This window comes from Symphalangus syndactylus, chromosome 5 (genome assembly GCF_028878055.3).
Source record: "Symphalangus syndactylus isolate Jambi chromosome 5, NHGRI_mSymSyn1-v2.1_pri, whole genome shotgun sequence".
NCBI lineage: Eukaryota > Metazoa > Chordata > Mammalia > Primates > Hylobatidae > Symphalangus > Symphalangus syndactylus.
This window is the reverse complement of record NC_072427.2, coordinates 52,447,437-52,466,015: the sequence shown is the minus strand read 5'-3', so window position 1 is coordinate 52,466,015 and position 18,579 is coordinate 52,447,437. Positions and strand designations below refer to the sequence as shown.

Sequence of the window (18,579 nt, the reverse complement as noted above, 5' to 3'; positions counted from 1 at the left end):
AGCTGTGATGAGATGTTGCACAGGCTGATTATCCACCACGTTTGCACAGCAGCGCGATGAAACGCGGCGCGGAGCCGTTGGTAAACCCTCTCCAAAGGGCGGCTCCCAGGCTACAGGCCTCAGTCTGCCGTCCCTTGTAAGACTTCTGAACAAAATTAACTTTAGTTCTTTAAAAGCTTGATTTTTCCCCCCTTTAATCAACAGGACACAGTGTGTCAGAGTATTCACCAGAACACATACTAGGAAACACAGATCCTCCAAAGATGAGAGCATCAATATTAGTTTCCACTATGATTACTCTCTTAAATACAAAGTTTACTGTGAAAAAATGTAGCAAGATAGAGAAATTCCAATACCTACGCGAAAGGAATGTGCTTCCTTTTTTTAACTTGACTTTACCGCTGTTTTTTTCAATTTAAAAAATATTTTCTGAAGCCTACATCCGTAAACCCACTTTGGAAACTTTGAAAAACTCTAAAGGAGTCTTTCTCATTGATCAATTTATTGATTTATCCAAGGCAATGAATAATTCAAAATTTTAAAAATGACTAACCGTGCATTTAAACTATAAATACTAAAACTTAACCTCAACATTGGAATGTTATCCAAGCATGTGAGAAATGGGCTTTTAAAACTTCCAAAGGCTACACAATTGCAACAAAAGAAAATGAAAAATTCCCTTTTTTTTTTTTTTTTCTTTTTTCGAGACAGGATCTCACTCCGTCACCCAGGCTGGAGCGCAGTGGTACAATCATGGCTCACTGCAACCTCAAACTCTTGGTCTCAAGCGATCCTCCCACCTCAGCCTCCCAAGTAGCTAGGACCACAGGTGCATGCCTCCTCGCCTGGGTGATTTTTTTTGGGGTAGAAACAGGGTCTCGCTATGTTGCCCAGGCTAATCTCAAACTTCTGGCCTCAAGCAATCCTCCCACCTCAGCCTCCCAGAATGTTGCGATTGCAGGTGTACAGGCAGGAGCCACCACGCCCAGTCCTCCTTAGATGTTTAAGTTTTATATAATAATTTTTCCCTATCTGACATTATCCGGGCCATGGTTCTAAAGATGCTCTTGAGCTTGAACCTAATAAACGAGTCCAAATGACAAACGGCCACGGACCTATGGCAGCCCAGGGAAAGAACGTGCAAGAGCGCTGGTGTGGGCAGATGGCAAGGGGAAACCCCCAGCACACAGGCGCTGCCGTCTCAGACCTGTGGTCAGAACAGCTCGGCGGCGCGGCTCTTGCGGCTCTTGCGGCAGGATGGGCAGCCGCGCCTGCCCCGCACCGTCCCTCTGCCCCGCCCGCCCCGGCCCGGCGCTCACCGCATGGTGTAGAGCAGGGTGCCATCGTCCTCCAGCCGCAGCAGCTTGTTGGGCGTGGTCATGTTGTGCGCGATGGACTTCTTCCCGTTGTGGAAGAACGTGTCTGGGGTCCAGATCTTGCTGGCAAGGAGGTTGTTGAGAGGGAGGCGCTGCATGGGCCCCTTAAACCGAAGCCTTTCATCTTTCCAGCTTTGTCGGAAAAACACGTCTATGGTGTACTCCTAGTGCAAAGGAAGGCACGAGGCAGTCAGAGGGCACGGGGCCTGGGCTGGAGCCTGCGGCGCGGAGTAAGAATTGTCTGCCCAGCCATGCCCCGGGACCTACCATTTCCGTGTCGGACACCGGGCCGAAGCTGGTGACGTAGATGTCGGTCCTCACCTGAGTGATGCGCTCTGAAACACAGACACAGGTCCCTCGGCTGCACCGACTCATCCCGCGCGTCTGTCACACCCTCGTGCTCTCAGTCCATTAATCAGGGTCACCCTCTGCACCCGGGGGCTTTTGCAGTGCGTTTGGTAAATTTGGAGGACTTGACAATTACCAGATGAAATCAAGCTGCTCCCCACTATACCATGAAATGAAATTCCCATCATACAGAACACAGCTTGGCTCTCCTCCTCCTTCTGCCCCCTGGGGAGCAGTCCTGGAAAGACCTGGGCTGAGGCCTCACTGTGGGGCCTTGGGGTTTTGCAAACACCTGAGCTTCCATTTCCTCCTCTGTAAACCTGGAACAATGATGCCAGCCTGGCAGCGCAGAGCCATGCCGTCGCCATAGAGAGGGGTTTTTAAAAGGGTCAGACAATTCAGGATGAGGGGAGCTGACTTTCCAATCAAAGCTGGAGGTCCTGGGTGGTCTCCGGGAAAGGATGTTGAGAATGCGCCCAGTGCGCCCTGAGACAGGAAGACCCACTTCTCCTTAGGTAGTGTTTCGAATTGTTATTATAGAAAGCCCTATCATGGGAGACTGTGATTTCAAACAAAATTATTGGAAATAGGTAAAGCGATAAAAGTGGCTAATAATATTTGGGGGAAAACCTGTGTGGTTCCCTGGGCGCTACCACGGCCCTGTAAGTCCCCATGGTCATGAGTAGGAAGCAATTCAAAGTGCAGCCCAGCCCACACCGAGTAACTTCCAGCCGCACTGTGGGCCTGCCTCTCCAGCAGCTCGCGCTGTGATGATCGTCTGTCTGCATGGCGTGCATCTGTGCGTGGGCAGGTGTCTGTGTGATGCTGTGTGTTGTATGATGCAGTGTGCCTGTCTCCTCACTGAGATGCCAGCCCCAGCAGGGCGGACCGGGAGGCTTTCCATGGTATCCTCCTACTCTGCAGGACTGGAAGGCAGAGAGGATGAGAGAATACCACAAGCACTGACGGCAGCTTAGGGCTCCTCTAGATGCTCTGACCCTTCTGAGTGTGTTCAAGGGACTGGACTGCTGGGCACACAGGGCAAGGAACATAATTCAGAGGGCAGAGTAAGAGACTGTCAAGGAGCCTGTGGCCAAAAGGCAGAGAGTGGCAACTCATGCTTTAAGTGGATCTCCCTGTTAAAAATGCAAATACTAGGCGGGGCACTGTGGCTCACGCCTGTAATCCCAGCACTTTGGGAGGCCAAGGTGGGTGGATCGCCTGCGGCCTGGAGTTTGAGACCAGCCTGGCCAACATGGTGAAACTCCATCTCTACTAAAAACACAAAAATCAGCTGGGTGTGGTGGTGTGCACCTGTAATCCCAACTACTCTGGAGTCTGAGGCAGGAGAATCACTGAAACCTGGGAGGCAGAGGTTGCAGTGAGCCGAGATCATGGCATTAAACTCCAGCCTGGGCAACAAGAGTGAAACTCCATCTCAAATTTAAAAAAAATGCAAATACTAGAGAACTAAATTTTTTCCTCCAAGAATGTATTCACTGGAAAGTGTCTACCTCACTTAACCCAACAAGTTCAGACTCCACATCTAAACTGTAGAGCCAAGGGGATTGCACGTGCCTGGAAGCTGCACACAGTTCTTAGCACAACAATGAAGCTGTGCCAGGTGCACCCTTCAAGAACAATCTACATCAGTTCATTTTTATTGAATTCCATAAAGTCAAAGTAAATACTAGAACTATGGCCATAGTGAAGCATTAAATGCATAACCCATAAAGATATAAAGGATGACTGCATTCCACAGTGGATTTCTGAAAAGGACTCGCATAGATACAAGACTATGAGATTGATTTTATATTATTTCTTAACATAGTGTAATCTCAGCTTTAGTAACACCTGAAAGCTGGTTCCTCCTTAAGTTAACGAGACTAGACATTAAGATTATCTGGGAAGAGGGGATTTTGCAAAGATGCTTTGGGGAGACCACTGCCCCCAGCTTCTTCCACCTAGAAATAACAAAGGATCTTGCGTCTAGAAAATAACAAAGGATGAATGATTCTTGGCAAGAGTGGAACAGCAATCATACCAAAATCCTGGCAGGGAAGCTCTTTTAGGAATTGTTTGAATCAGCGCAAACACAAGCTTGAGACGACACGTAAGCCCTTCCCGGATCCTTGCTGGGCTCAGCTGAGGAGAGCACACTCACCTCCCAGCCCGGGCCGAAGTCTGTTGTCGTAGCCATCCAAGAGCCCGTCCAAGATCCTGGTAAATATCGTGATGTTGTCATTGGTCTCATCTTTCACTGAACTGGTTGGCATCTGTGAAAAGCTTTCAAAAAGAGAAACAAGAGGAAGCGTTAAAACATATTATTTCTTACAAATTCTTCTCAAGATACAGAAACCAGGGAGTCACGTGGAGGCTTGTCTCCTGAGACAAGGATCTGAGAACACAGCTCCCATACTGCCTAGGGGATTGTTTGGCCTCGACACACCTCAGTTCTACAACATCCAAGGATACTCTGCTTGGGGCTAGTTATCCAACCACCTAGCCTGAGGCTCAAAGTCTATCATTCTGTGATTCTAAGGAGTTGGTTTATGTCAATATTTTAGCCATTTTTAACAACCAATTAGCCACTGTGCATGGACTGGAAGAGCCTAATCCACTCACAGGGGATTTCAGAAATTTGGCTTAAACACACAAAAACCAAGTTCTCGTATTGCTAGAGTCCCCTGAACCGGGGGCTGGGGCGTGGAGGGGACGCTGAGAAACTTTCCGAGGTTGCTGTTTCCAAACCTCACTGCATCCTTAGTTGGACTGGGAGCATTTGTGCTGTGAATAATATGCCAGGATTGGAGAGTGAGTGACAGATAGGATGGAGTCTGTGTCATCTCTGGGGTCCTGCCCCTTCAGTGTGCGAGCTCACAGCACATTCTCTAGGACCCAGCGTCACCCAATAAACCCTCAAGAAGAGTGGGCTGAGCCTCAGGGAAGACATAAGAACATTTTTTGTTTGTTCAATCAAGTTACCCAGATTCCAAAAGCTTATGTAGTATGAGCAGAACAAAACTAGAAACTGCCTTAGCAGATCTAGATAAACTGAGGATGGTATCTGGGGGGACAGAGAGACCACAAGCCCAGAAGACAGCCCCACAGCTGAAGAGCATGGATCCCACCTCAGGTTTCTACAGCTGCTTTCAGATGTGCAAATAGCAACTGGCTTTGAATTACTGAGCACTTGACTGCAAATTTGGCTTCAAGGGGACTTACCAAACTGAAAGCCAGCTGTGGTTCCCAAGAAGGGAGCGCCCTGGGCACTTGGGAGAAGAATATGTGATTCCTGGTACTTCCCTGAAGTGCCTGGCTGTGGGGCCCTAGCTCTGCTTAAAGTGTTTTCTCACCCATGAAAAGGCTGAAATCAGAGCTGAGAGCCATCAGCCATGGAGAGATGCTGAGGTCAGAATGGATGCAGGCCTGCTCCACCCTGTTCTTAAAAGTCAGTCATTTTCATTGATTGCATCTAAGAGATCAATTCTTTGCTGGCCCTAAAGCTATTCCCTTTTGAATAGAATAAGAGAATAAAGAATAAAAGAATAATGCTCTTTTGATCTAATTTTCACATCACCATAAAAATGCATATAGTTGAAGCTCTAACAAGCTAAAATTCATTCCTGTTAGTATGGAGCCCACAGACGTATACTTTTTTAACTCTGTGATTTCATATTTAAAAACATTAAATTCTCCTTTCTCCAACATCCATGGTAGTTGCACACTTCGGAAAGACAAAGCACTAAGCCTAGCATAGCTCCTCCCAGTGAACAGCCTGCTTCTTCAGGGTTTTGTGGGAGGAAAAAAGAAGGTTATATTTTGTACCTGCTCAGGTGTGTAACTATTTATCAAACCAGATCTGGCCTCATGATGCACTTCTCATGGACTTCATAATTGTCATCGAGTTTGCAACTCAATTTTAGACCACGTCCAGGTGCTCAATTTTTGGAAGGTCTTTGCTGTCTCTTCATCTTACCAATTGAGGTACTAGTAGAAAAAGCAGATCTTAATGTTGAAATTAAAGTTTTCTAAGCTACTCCATTCTCTGTTGTGAAAATGTTCCTAAATTGTGTTAGATGGTAACAGCCCTGGCTGTCCAGAGACAAAGGCTTGACTTCATGATTGACCATTTGGAGGCTGTGCAGCCACCGTGATGTCTCTGTGAGTATTGTTTTCCGTGGCTCTCTCCAGAAGCGGAGATAAAGACCCACTGCTCTGCCAGTTTTAGGGAAACACCATCCCACTGGGCTCTGAATCCCACTCATAAATACCCTAATCATTTCCCACAGTGACGGAATAGAATGCTATGCTTAAGAATTTCAAAGCTCGGATTCTACTTCTTGATCAAAATTATTTTCGTTAGTTTCAGTATATCTACACACATTTGCACATAATTACACTTTTCTTGGAGGAATTTCAGTGTCTGCCCTTCCCTGCCATAACTGCCTTTTGCATTTATCTGTAGACCTTTCTTTGTATGACAGGGCCATGGCTGGGGATTTGCAGTGTTGTCCTTGCTGTATTAACTGAAGATAGCCTCTAGGAGGGAAGAATCAGATTCTTAAAAAGGTCTGATGATGCCTATCAGGGTAGGAGCAGAGGGTTTTTGTTTTTTGTTTTTTTGTTTTTTCATGAACTGGAGGCCCTCCTCTGTCCATAGACCATCCTCAAAAATGCTTCATTTGCAGTGCGTGGTTATGAAATACACCGCTTTCACAGCCATGGAGAGAAAGGCCCATGCTGTATCATAGAAGGCAAATGCTGTGTTTTCTCAGCCCCTGGTGTGTAAGTGCCTTCATACAGGAGACCTTCACAGATGCCTGGGGAACTGGCTAGCGCCTCTATCAAGTTGCATGATCTTCAAGAACTGCTGCTAGGCTAAGGAGGAATTTCAGCTTCCTTTGTTCCATTTTGGCTCATTGAAAGCACTTGAAAAACAAAATAACACAGAAATCCAGGACTATGCCTTTGGTGAGCAATAATATGCAGCGTGTGATGGATGAGTCCTACAGGTGGAAACCAAGATGTCCTCAGCCCATAAAGCGCTCACTCCGTTTAGGGTCAGCAGGCAGCCTGGACTAGCTGACACTCCACTTCTGCTTTTCTTAACTGCACTGAGTACAGCCCAGGAGCTCTGCTCATCTTGAGGTCCACCGGAGTCCACGAGTGCTTCAAGGACAAGTAAAGGTCCCGTTCTTTGGGGAAGTGAATTTTTGTGAGCTGAGATTATATCCCTATTACTAACAACAGTCTTAGACATAACAGAAATACTTGAAAATTTGGTGACTTACCCTTCAATTTTGTCTGGGTTAATTCACTAGGTTCTCTTAAAATAGGAATTATTTCCTTATATTGAATGCATATTCTCTACAAAACATGTCCCATTTATGCCATATTCTCAGTTCCAACATTTTCCTTATTTGGTACTTGAAAGAGTACAAGTTGTGGCGTCACTTCTGGAGAAGAAAAAATCTTTTCGGTACTGTCATTCCACCACGGGTGCTAGTGAAGGCAGTGTGTGATGTGCTTCTTTGTGATGTAATCTTCCTTATATGGATGACTACTTCTGACTTACATTCAGTGAGTTCGATAATGGCAACTGCAGACATATTTTGACTGGAAATTACTTTGGATGTTGAACTGGGCTTTTTTTAAGCTGTAGCTTATCTGTCTTCTTAAATTTTGTTCTTCCCCAGTATTTAATGACTTCTGAAAAATGGGCCGGGCGCAGTGGCTCACGCTTGTAATCCCAGCACTTTGGGAGGCCGAGGTGGGCGGATCACGAGGTCAGGAGATCGAGACCACGGTGAAACCCCGTCTCTACTAAAAATACAAAAAATGAGCCGGGCGTGGTGGCGGGCGCCTGTAGTCCCAGCTACTTGGAGAGGCTGAGGCAGGAGAATGGCGTGAACCCGGGAGGCGGAGCTTGCAGTGAGCCGAGATCGCGCCACTGCACTCCAGCCTGGGCGACAGAGCGAGACTCCGTCTCAAAAAAAAAAAAAAAAAAAAAAAAATGCCTCTTCTGTTTATTTGTCTGTTACTTTCAGGTAATTAAATGAGTACCTCTAAATGGCACCACTGTGTGATGTTTTCCTCAAATGCCTATTACCCATCACTTAAGCACCATATTAGAAAAACAACAACAATGTAACAGAAAAACAAAACCAAGATGGACACTGGCTGGACAGTGAGGGTCAATCCCAGGGTTCCAAATAACAGCTTTCCCCTCTTAAGGTGGAAAACATGGACAGGCACCATATTGTTTTATAAGGCTCTGAGTCTGTGCCATGGAATATCATGCTAGAACTCTCTGATATTCCTGCCAAATCCTAAAATCCCCAGTTCTCCCTGCAGCTCCTGAAATCCTACTGAAGTGTATTCCTCACTCTTCATGGAGGTTCTCCATTCTTGCCCTTGGCACTGCTGCCCAACTCAGAATCCTGCTGTCCACAAGGTAAAACCCAAGCCCTATGGCCCCACAGGCCAGAGCCACCTCTCCCATCCTGCCCTCCTTCCTAGATTCAGCCTTGTCCCTCCTCCCAGCCACACTGGGGGTCCTGCATAGGTGATGACACAGTGATGTTCCATCCCATTCCTTACACACATTCTCCCCATTCTCTTGCAATGCCCATCAGCAAGCACATCTGCTCTAATACCACTGCTCTTTCAAAGAGCCTTTCATTCACCCCATATTCCGTTCCCATCACTGCTCCATTCTTTGCCCGTCTTCTCCTGAAAACTCACTGGGAGATTTGTCCATATGAGCAACCCCCGCTGCCTCCCCTCCCTTCTCTTGCAACCACTCTGCCAGGCCTTCACTACCTGCATCCCAAGGAAGCTTCTCTTCTGGAGGCCAGGAATGAACTCCACATGGCCAAATCTGAAGATCAAGTCTTGGTCCTCAGCTTAGTTGACCTGTGGGCAACATTCCTACAACCCCTTTCCACTTGGCCTCAGGGCACGGCTCTGTCGTCTTTCCCTTTACTTGCCTCTTCCCCTCAGTCTTGCTGCCACTCTTACCTTCCTGACCTCAGAACACAAACATGCCCCAGGGCACAATCCAGACACCCTTTCCTTTCTGTCTGCACTTAACCTCTGACTGTCTCATCCAAACTAGTGGCTTAAATACCTCCCAAAGTATGGAAACACCTCAGGTCCACACCTCCAGCCCAATCCCTCTCTGTCCTCCAGAGGGAGACCTAGTGTTGTCTCCAGGGGCTTCCCATACCACCACTGCACCTGTGACCTTCTGTACCCAAACCTCTTCCCTACTACCCTCTCCAGCTCGATCATAGGCAGGTGAACCTGTTGGGTTCTCTAGTAAAATACCTAGGGGTCATCCCTGACTTCTCTCTTTCCTTCATGCCCACAATAACCCATCAACTAATGCTGCTGGCCAAAACAGCCACTCCCCTGGGCCACTGCAATCACCTCTTCACTGTCCCCACTGAGTCTTGGGTTAACCCCCTCTCATCTCACTCCAGATTCCATTCTATTCTTTCACTCTGCACTCAGAGTGAGCTTCAACGTTTAAGTCACATCATTATCACATCTAAATTGGATCATGTTTCAAACCTACTCAAAACCACTCAGTGGCCCTCTCTGCCCTTCCAGATAAAAGTCAACTGTCCTTCCTGATGCTCCCCTGCATGGCCTATAGCACTTTCGGAATGTGATCCCAACCCCAGCCCTTCCTCCCTGACGACGCTTCCTCCCCGTCTCCCACTTCCTCACGCCTGCCCCTCCGCTGTTCCTAACACGTCAAGCATGCACCTGCCACACAGCCTGGGATTCACCCGCCATTCCTCCTGCCAGTTCAGGTTTCTCTGCCAACAGCTTTGCTCACATCTTCACCTCCCTCAGATCTCTGCTCAAGCATCTCTTTCCAGCACACGCACTGTTTCTTACTCTGAATTACTCTTCATAGCAATCATCATAACCTACTGACACTTATTCAATGCACACCAGAGTGTACCCTCCTGGGAGGCAAGCCCCACTCTGCCCCTGCTCTGCTCTGTGCATCTCAGCACCTGGAACAGTGCCTGGTGCATGGTGAGGGCACAGTCCACATTATTGTAGCTGCAGGGCAACGTCCTCCAGGATGTCCCTGCGAGGGAGACATTGCAGATGTGAACAAGGCAATGACCTTGCTGTGCTCAGGCTGAGGCCAGGCACCATCTCACACTCTGGGTCCAGTAAATCCCAGGAGTCTCCTGGTCACAGAACCCAGAATGGCTTTGTGCACTTAGCATACCCTCCCCTGACACAGACCTGGGCTTGCTTAAGCATTTGGCATAGGTTGGCAATTGATCCTTCATACCAGCCTTGTGATCCTGGACCCATGATTAATCCCACATTGAGATTAGAAACTGAGTTGCAGGCAGGTGAAGTAACTCTTCTGACGTCACACAGAGAGCATGTGGACAGAGATCGAAGCCAGGCAGCTACACTGCCCTCTGTCAAAATGACACTTAATGCCATCCTAAATATTCACCAGTGGTCCTGAAACAGGAACCGAACTGACAGTACAGTGATGGCCCAATTGTTCTTATTAAAACTGAAAATTAACTGGTTCTGTGCTTCATTCACTTTTAGGTTGGCCTTTTGATTTTAAAATAAGTTGTTAAATAAATACAAATAAAATAGAGTTTTCAATGAACTGCTGAAGCCTGTTTCACTGCAGGTCTTACTCTCACTAGCAAATGATCTTTCTCCACAGTATTCCAGTTCACAATCTATATTCCGTGTTGGAGTTTATTCGGGCTGCAGTAGACAATGTTTTCATAGTGGTAACATGTGAGTTCTAGATTAGGATATTCTTTGGTTTTCCATATATAGTCCTCCCCCCATTCCGTCCCTTTTCAGGGCACTATAATAAAAATTAGGACATTCTGGGGCAGGCCCTGCAGTGGAGCGCGCTAGCCCAGCCTGCATTCTCAGGGATCCCATGCTTTTACCACTTTCAGATGGTGAAACTTGGACACAGTTATCTAAGCTCTAACACCTGAGCTCTTTTCACCTGCAAATCAAGAATTTTGTGTAAATTAAATATTAAGGAGATATACTCGTATACAGGCTGATAATTACTGTTGCTACCACCAGACTTCTCTGATAAGATTTCTTTTTATTTTTGCTTCTAGTACTTTCCTCTGAAATTTCTCATTAATTAAAATGAGCATCTTATGCAATCTGAACCTTTGTAAAAACCCGAAAGCCCACATGCTCCTTCTCCCCTTGAAGGGAGTCAGTGACTCACTCCCGAGCTGACTGCCAGACAGTCTTGGCGGAGAGCTGCGCTGGCCGAGTCTCCTGCCTGCTCAGTGCCTGCTGAACACGCTGAAGTTTCCTTTATAAAGCAGATAACTGGGAATTATTTTCTTTGGGTACCTTTAAAAACATGTTGGACATTCCCCTATAGCCCTGTTTTAACCACCTACATTTTTTTGCCATGTGCAAGAACTGCCTTTTGGCTCTCCGGGGGTCGCTGAAGCCTTTAGGTGCGCCACCACTTGTGTTCCCGCTCCCTGCTTCAGTGGGCTTTCTGAGTGCTTTTAGAATTGTTACCATAACTGTTTGTCCCAGGCCTCATGAACCCGCAGCTATGGTGCAGGAAGAATTTGTCATCTGGGGATTCACAAGGGAGAACTTTCCATTTAAAAAGATATCATGAGTACCTGCGTGATTCAGAGAGAATGTACTTTCTGCTCTACTTAAAAGAAGGGAACTGTCCTTGAGTGAGCATATGGAATGGTTCTCTTCACTAAAACAAAGGTCCACACTGGCACACTTGTGTATATAGATAAAGAAGACTCTATCTGTTCATGTTCAAAAGCCACTTCTGCAAGAACCTACTTTTAATTGCTGCTTATAAAATATTGTTTTCCAAAGTCTATTTGAGTTGCGGCTTCCACATATTAAAATTGTTCAACAGATGTTTTATCAATCAGTAAACCTCCAAAATATATTTAAGACAATAAAATCAATGGACTCAGACTTGACCTTATTATTAAGCTGATAATCCTCAATTTTATCTCACAGTTGTCACTGGTCTATCAGGTCTGATAAAGTATGATTTTCTTAATGATGATAAATTAATTCCAGTTTAAATTTAATATTATGTATTTTGACATTATATTGGTGCCAATATTGTTTCTGTACTGGTTTTTCTATACTATGTACTTTTGTTTACTGGTCTTACTAAAATAAATATAATGCTTCAAATAATCCCAGGTCATCAAACGTACCTTAGCACAGGGCTGAGTGTCCAAAATGGGCCTTATTGTATTGTACGCTTGACTTGGTCTCTGTTCCATAAGTTAAAACTAACAGAATTAGAAAGACTATTGAAAATGAGCTACTGGTGACTCCAATCAAATTTAGAATATGACCAAGAGAAGGAGAAGAACACTCATGTATTTCAAAGCAATTTCACATCAGTTATCCTATATAATCACCAAGTACATTGCACTTATCACATCTATAAATTTTCCAACTGCCAGTGTCACACATGTTTCACAAACACTGCATCTCAACTTGGTCCACGCACATAGCCCTACTCTTTTTCTTTTTCCTTCTTCTTCCCTGCCTGATTCTCTAGAGCTCTCCTCACCCTCTGCCAGTTCTCTGGCCTCTCAGGAGTCAGCGCTTCTCTTGTCCTAGAATCAGGTTCAAATTAAACCCTTTGACGCTTCTCCTTTCCCTTTTCTTCTGAACCCAATCACATAAACTCTTTCTTTGGAAGGAAAAGAAACAGAGCTTACCCAGACTCTTTTTTCCCCCTAATCCCCAAGTACTGAAAACTCTCTCCACTCTGAGGCAGGGACTACCTTTTAGAATTATGTTCCCTCTTGTCTAGACTGGTTTGATCCAGAGCTACCCTGCAAACTGTGTGCATTCAAGTCAGGGAGCCCAAGAAGTGACAGGGGGCGGAGTCACACAGGAAGCTCCGAGTAAGGACTCCTGACTTCCGAGGTTAGGCATTCATCCTCCCTCCTTCCAAGCTAGAAGATGGGCTAACGGTGCTCAGCTCATACAGTGGCTCCTAGGATTCATCCAAAACCAAAACACGAAACATAAAGATAGGTGCTCCACGTTGTGGTAGCTATTTTTTCAAGATTTAAAGTTAACTAAATATTAGGAAACTTCAATCGGGATTTGACACAATTATTCTTAAGTCCATTTAGATAATATACAAGTCAGAGGAGTCTCCTATAGGAAGGGAAATAAATAGGGGCTTGATGTATTTTATGATGTCTTTTGTGGCTGTTGAAAAACATGCCCTGCTGGCCAGAATGTTTGAACCTGGCTTCCCGCTTTGCTAGAAACCCCACTTCTTCAAAAGCAATTGGGTGTGCAGGGTCAAGAGTGAAAAGTGCTCAAAGAACCTGATGTAAAATTCCTCTTACAAAAATATCTTCTAATATAAATAATCTCATATACCTAAGAAAACTTGTCAGCCAAATACGTTCACTACAGGAAAATGTATAACAGCAAAATCATTCACTACGTAAACTTCTCCAATTAGGGAAGAAGCTAACACAAGGCACTCCTGCCCTGTCAAATATGCAGCCATTTAAAATAATACATTTTAAAGAAATTGTGATAATGTATTGGATATGAAAAAAGTACAGTGCCAAACTGCACAGCCTGATCCCAACTGTATAAAAAACATGCACAGAAGCAAGGGGAAGTCAGTGCACCAAATGGGAAGCATGGTTGTCTCCGGGTAGTGGAATTAAAGAGATTCCTTTCATTATCGTATTCTGTATCTCACATATTTGCTGCAGTTAGTCGGTGTTGTTTTATGATGGACTACTGGCCATATACCTAAGAGATTAAAAACTGCTCCAACAGTTAATTTTCTGGAAAGTTTGAGGGGTATTCTACCACTTACTCAGTGTTAGCTTTCAGGGACTAAGATACCCCTCTATTTTGAAGATGACCTCAGAAAGCTACAGAACTAAGTAAGAAAGCATACCTGCTTCTTGGGGCTAAACTCCTTATACACATTACTTCCTATTTCAGACCTGCATCTACCAGGGAGTAAAACCATTTCATGCTTATTCAATGCAAATTCATAATACGTTTGGCTAAGATTTTCTTTGTTTGTTTTGTTTCATTTTTGAGACAAAGTCTTGCTCTGTCGCCCAGGCTGGAGTGCAGTGGCATGATCTCGGCTCACGGCAAACTCCACCTCCCGGGTTCAAGCAGTTCTCCTGCCTCAGCCTCCCAAGTGGCTGGGATTACAGGCATGTGCCACCATGCCTGGCAATGTTTTGTATTTTTAATAGAGATGGGGTTTCACCATGTCAGCCAGGCTGATCTTGAACTCCTGACCTCAGGGGATCTGCCCCCCGCTCGGCCTCCCAAAGCGCTGGGATTACAAGCATGAGCCATCGTGCCTGGCCTAGCCAAGATAATTTAAAGAAAATACAAGTTTCCAATCCTGACATATTCTTCTCCACCAAAATGCTACCAAATATATGTGGTATATCAAACAAACCAACTACCTAATGCATTAGCTGACAAATTTGAATATTCTGTGTGATTTCACTTATGTACAGATATTTCATTCAGAAGAACATTGTGAACATGCTAGTTTACAGCCTTTGACAGCTGCAGAGAACTTGTAAAGGAAAACCTTCATTTAACAGATGAAAAAAAATCCCAAGGCATGGGAAGGGAGGCGTCCACTCAAGATAAGCAAGGCAAGAGTCACAGCCAATGCTCTTTCCCAAGGGAATACTTAGAATGGCTCAAAGGGTTGAGACATGCCACACACCTGTTCCCATCAGTGTGGTTAGAGTGCACACACTGCCTGGCTTCTGTTGGTGAGGGACAGGCATCTTCCTTAGCTCAGCTCTGCTGGACAAAGTCTCAGCTGATGGCTCAGGCTTGCACCCAGGTGGACGTGGACTACAGTCCCAATGCTGTCTTCTACCAGCCACTGCACCCGAGCAAGGCCCCCATACCCACCCCTTCCTCTGCACAGAATAGTCAGAAGAGCAGAAAATGTACAGAGGACAGACAGAAAACATCGTGGTCCTGGGGATGTCCTCTTTCCCCCCTGTCTACAGGCTGTTGCCAAGCCACTGTATTCTCCATCTTGTGATAATCTACATAAATGCGGATAGGCTGTGAAACCTCTGGACCCCATTTTTGCAGCATTAATGCTTGGCAACTTTCATCCTGACATTTAATTTCTTAATTATACACCATCAACTTCAAGTTACAATCCTTTTGATTAACCAGAACAATTCTAGGGCACGGGTCAGAACAGGAACAGCAGCCTCATAAGAACATTCATCCACGATGTCGGTTATCACTAGTTTCATGAAAAAAAAAAAAAGGTTAGAGTTGGTATATGGATACTAAAGGCTAAAATGAAAGAGGGGTTACTGGAAATGATAGTGCCAGAACCTCAGGGGTGTCTTTCAGATCTTCAGGCACCTGTGGTTTATGGTGTCTGCACCTGCATTCAGATGGTCACAGTTCTAGGGCCTTGGCTCAGGCCAGGACCACTGTGAGTCCTTTCCAATGCCAAGTAGCATGGGCCTGGCTTTCAAGGCAACTTTGATTGCACAATGGAACCATGGAGGGCAACTGAAATGTTGGCACTGCCTTGTCTAACAAGCAGTGACTGTCCTTCATGCATGTGAACTCCTGAATCTTGTTTTAACCTGAGTAGGAAGAATCACAGCTGACTCGGATATCATCTTCAGCTTCCATTTCTGAAAACATAATCTGCCTTTTTTTCTCTGACTCACTTCAGAGACCCCACGTGAGGAGCAGCCTTGCTCAGGAAGAAAGCGTGGGTCAGGGCAATGACTCCATTTATTTACAACAAGTGAAGGGCTTGGGACTGCAATGGTGGCAGGCGAGGACTTGCTCAATGGATGTGCTGCTCCCGTAACAGGTCTGAAAGGCACCAGTGTCCCTAACATCATAAAATAAAAGCACAGATGGTAACTTACCCAAAGTGACTGGATAAGTTCATGGAAATACAAAAGAGAAGGAGGTTTTTGATCATGATAAAACCAGAGAACATTCCATTGTCCATTCCCAATAAGAATAGTAGTTGAAGCAGGTGAATATACAGGAATAACTCTTCCCTTCTCCAGCTTGATCTTGAAGCTGAAAAGCACACAAAGTGGGGAAGCACGTGAACATCAACGCTGTTGTGTCACAGTTCCTGGAATCAAATCACACTGCTATCACAACAATCTGCAAAGAAAGGAGCCTGCTGTCCTTCCCCAGGACAGCTGCACACCAGGTATTTTCCACCACCCTCACTGGGCAGTAAGTCGGAGCATAAAACTAAGTAACAAGAGGCTTATTTTTACTTCTACTCAGGTTGCAGAATCATCCTATTCGTTGTTTTCCACTCAAATACTGTGTTTTGTTTTTTCGTATGTTATCAAATAAACCATTAGTCCAATTACTAAAATAAACGCTGTAGTTATCTGAGCGACTGTATTTTGTATCCATCAAATCCACAAGTGTAGTAATTTTACCTTTCTGAAATATCTGCCACGCCACACGTTCAAAGCCAGCAAGCTACTCCGCTCTCTGCAAGGCACTGAGAAAGTATGTGGAAAGAAGTGGGGAAAAGCACATTTCAGAAACAGGTTTTCTGCAGGATTACAATACTGTGACAACTGCCTATAAAAGAGTGTGGCTACTTTCCCGGCATTCGGTCCCCGTGACTACATAACTTAACCACTGCATCTGTGGAAGTCTCTCCGCTCAGTGCTGGACCCTAATTAATGTATTTGAGATCCAGGCAGACATTGTCCCTGGGCTCTACGACTAACCTTCGTGAAAACACGCATTTCTCAGTATGCGCATAACGCAAATAGGTGCTCACGGGCATCCGAACAGTATGCTTCGAAAAGAAGCATTTTCCCAAGAAGCACCCTCCACCCCCATCCCCCGCAAACTCCGGAATTGGGAGACACAACAGGTACTTCCACCTCGGAAGCGAAGGCCTTCTGCGACTCCTGCCAAGAAGGGCAGGGTGCCATGCGGTGGTCGCCTGGGCGCGTCCTGGGGCTCGTCGCGGGGCCCGGGCCAGAGCCAGGCGGCGAGCACGCGGCGATGCATGCGGGAAACCCGGGCGGCGCCTCCCGCCGCCCCTCAGCCCCGAGCCAGAGACCCCCAGGAGAGGCTGCGCTCCCACGACCCCCCGGACCCCCACAGAGGCTCACCAGGGCGGGCGCGCCAGGGCAGGTGGGCGCGGGGGCTGCACTGCGGAGCTGCAGCCTGGGTCGCCCTGGCACCCGCGGTCGGCCACCCGCGCGGTCCGCAGCGGCGCGCGGAGGGTCTCCAGCCCCCGGCCCTCCCCGGCTCGCTCCCGGCTTTCGCAGACCTCCCCGGCTCCTGCCCCCGGTACGAGCCAAGCGCTCCGCCAGGCAGCGCCTTCCTCCTGGGCTGGGAGCGCGCGGTGCAGCGGCGGCTCCGAGTCCCCTGGCCTCGAGCAGCCCGCGCGACACGCGCGCGACACCCCCGCGGGGTCCGAGTCCGCCCCGCGAGCAGCGCCGGGACGCCACGCGCCTCAGAGCCCCGGGGCTGACGCTGGCTTTCTAGGTGGGCGATCTCACCCCTCCGGCTCCCGCGATGGTGGCAGCAGGTGCCCCCCACCCCCAATTGGTCACCGCGCCCTGGTGCCCCGTCCGGCAGGGATGAGCCGCCCGGACCCCGCGCCCTCCCGCGCCCGGCTTCAGCCCCGCAGTCGCCAGGGTAAAGTTTGCGCTCTGGCCTGGCGGCGCGCCCCGCCTGCTCTGCACCTCTCCTCCCCGGCCACGCAGCCTGCCGCTCGGGCGCCCGGAGGAGAGGGGTGCGGACCGAGCCGAGGCCGCAGGTCCTCTTCCCCGCTAGCGTCCTCTTACCCCACTGCCCCGGCCCGGCGCGCCCAGGGCTCACCCTGCGCGCCGGCCCCGGGAGGCGAGCCGTCGGTGAGGATGCATCCTCCTTCTCCTCTGCCTGCTCTCTCCCGGCTGGCAGGCGCGGAAGGCCGGTGCGGCGTCACCGCCCCATGCTGCCAGCGCGAACTTCCCCGGCACTCCCGGCGGAGCGGCTCCTGCACCCCGCGCTCCCGCCGCCGCCCTGCAGCTCCGCTCCGCGCCGCGCCCGGGGCCGCGCGCCGCCCGCCGCAGAGCCCCCCAGCGCCCCCCGGCGCACTCGCGCCCGCTCTCACCTCGCCCGAGCGCCACATGTCGTCTCTGGGCTGGAGGATCGGCCCTCTGCAGAGGTGCTCCGGTAGAGGCCGCCAGACGCTCAGCAAACGCGCCCTCGGCCGAGCTGGGCTGAGGGGGAGGGCGCAAGGCCCACGGCTCGGCCCCCAAGGGGAGAGGCCCTGTTCTGCTGAAGTTTCTTCAGGGCAACAGCATCTTCGGCGCCTCGTGTAGTCACCACCGCCCCCTTGTAGAGCAGGGATGGGAGGGCAGTGTCAGCAGTCGGGTGATAGAGGCCTGGGCTCCAAGAGCTTTGCTCCCTAGAGCTGGCCCCAACGCCTCCCTGCCCAGGCCTGGGTCCTTCCCGGGTGCTCCATGGCACCCCTGTACGTGCACATCTCTCAGTCGCTTCTGAAAGAAACTGGCGTGTGGACTTTCCTTTCATCTCACTCATAGACAGGTATGCATTACTACGGGAAGGAAAGCCAGGGTCACATTGGACTCGATTAGAATGAAATCCTTACCTAATGCAGTGTGTATCTGGGGGTTTTCTGAAGTTCCATTTCTTGACAACAAGCCGCAGTGGCAACGGGAAAGGGCCAGGAGCCCTGGGGGCTGCAGGTCGGAGAGCGGGTCTGGGGTGACAGGGCGGGATCTCCCCAGCAGGGCTTCCGAGCCAC

General features: G+C 48.2%; 1 protein-coding gene across 3 annotated transcripts in view; it reads right to left on the bottom strand.

The window, feature by feature from the left end:
• Positions 1–18,312, bottom strand: part of GABRA5 (gamma-aminobutyric acid type A receptor subunit alpha5) — an 87,197-nt gene extending 68,885 nt beyond the window's left edge. The window contains exons 1-6 of one of the 3 annotated variants that reach the window (XM_055278458.2): positions 17,649–18,312; positions 16,241–16,305; positions 15,701–15,860; positions 3,889–4,010; positions 1,644–1,711; positions 1,320–1,540 (exon numbers count right to left, since the gene is read on the bottom strand). In XM_055278458.2, the coding sequence (XP_055134433.1) occupies positions 1,320–1,540; positions 1,644–1,711; positions 3,889–4,010; positions 15,701–15,786 (497 nt within the window). In that variant the 5' untranslated portion in view covers positions 15,787–15,860; positions 16,241–16,305; positions 17,649–18,312. Of the gene's footprint in view, positions 1–1,319; positions 1,541–1,643; positions 1,712–3,888; positions 4,011–15,700; positions 15,861–16,240; positions 16,306–17,614 lie in introns of all 3 variants that reach the window. The other 2 variants (XM_055278456.2, XM_055278457.2) reach the window with 2 other exon arrangements.
• Positions 18,313–18,579: the final 267 nt, after the last annotated feature.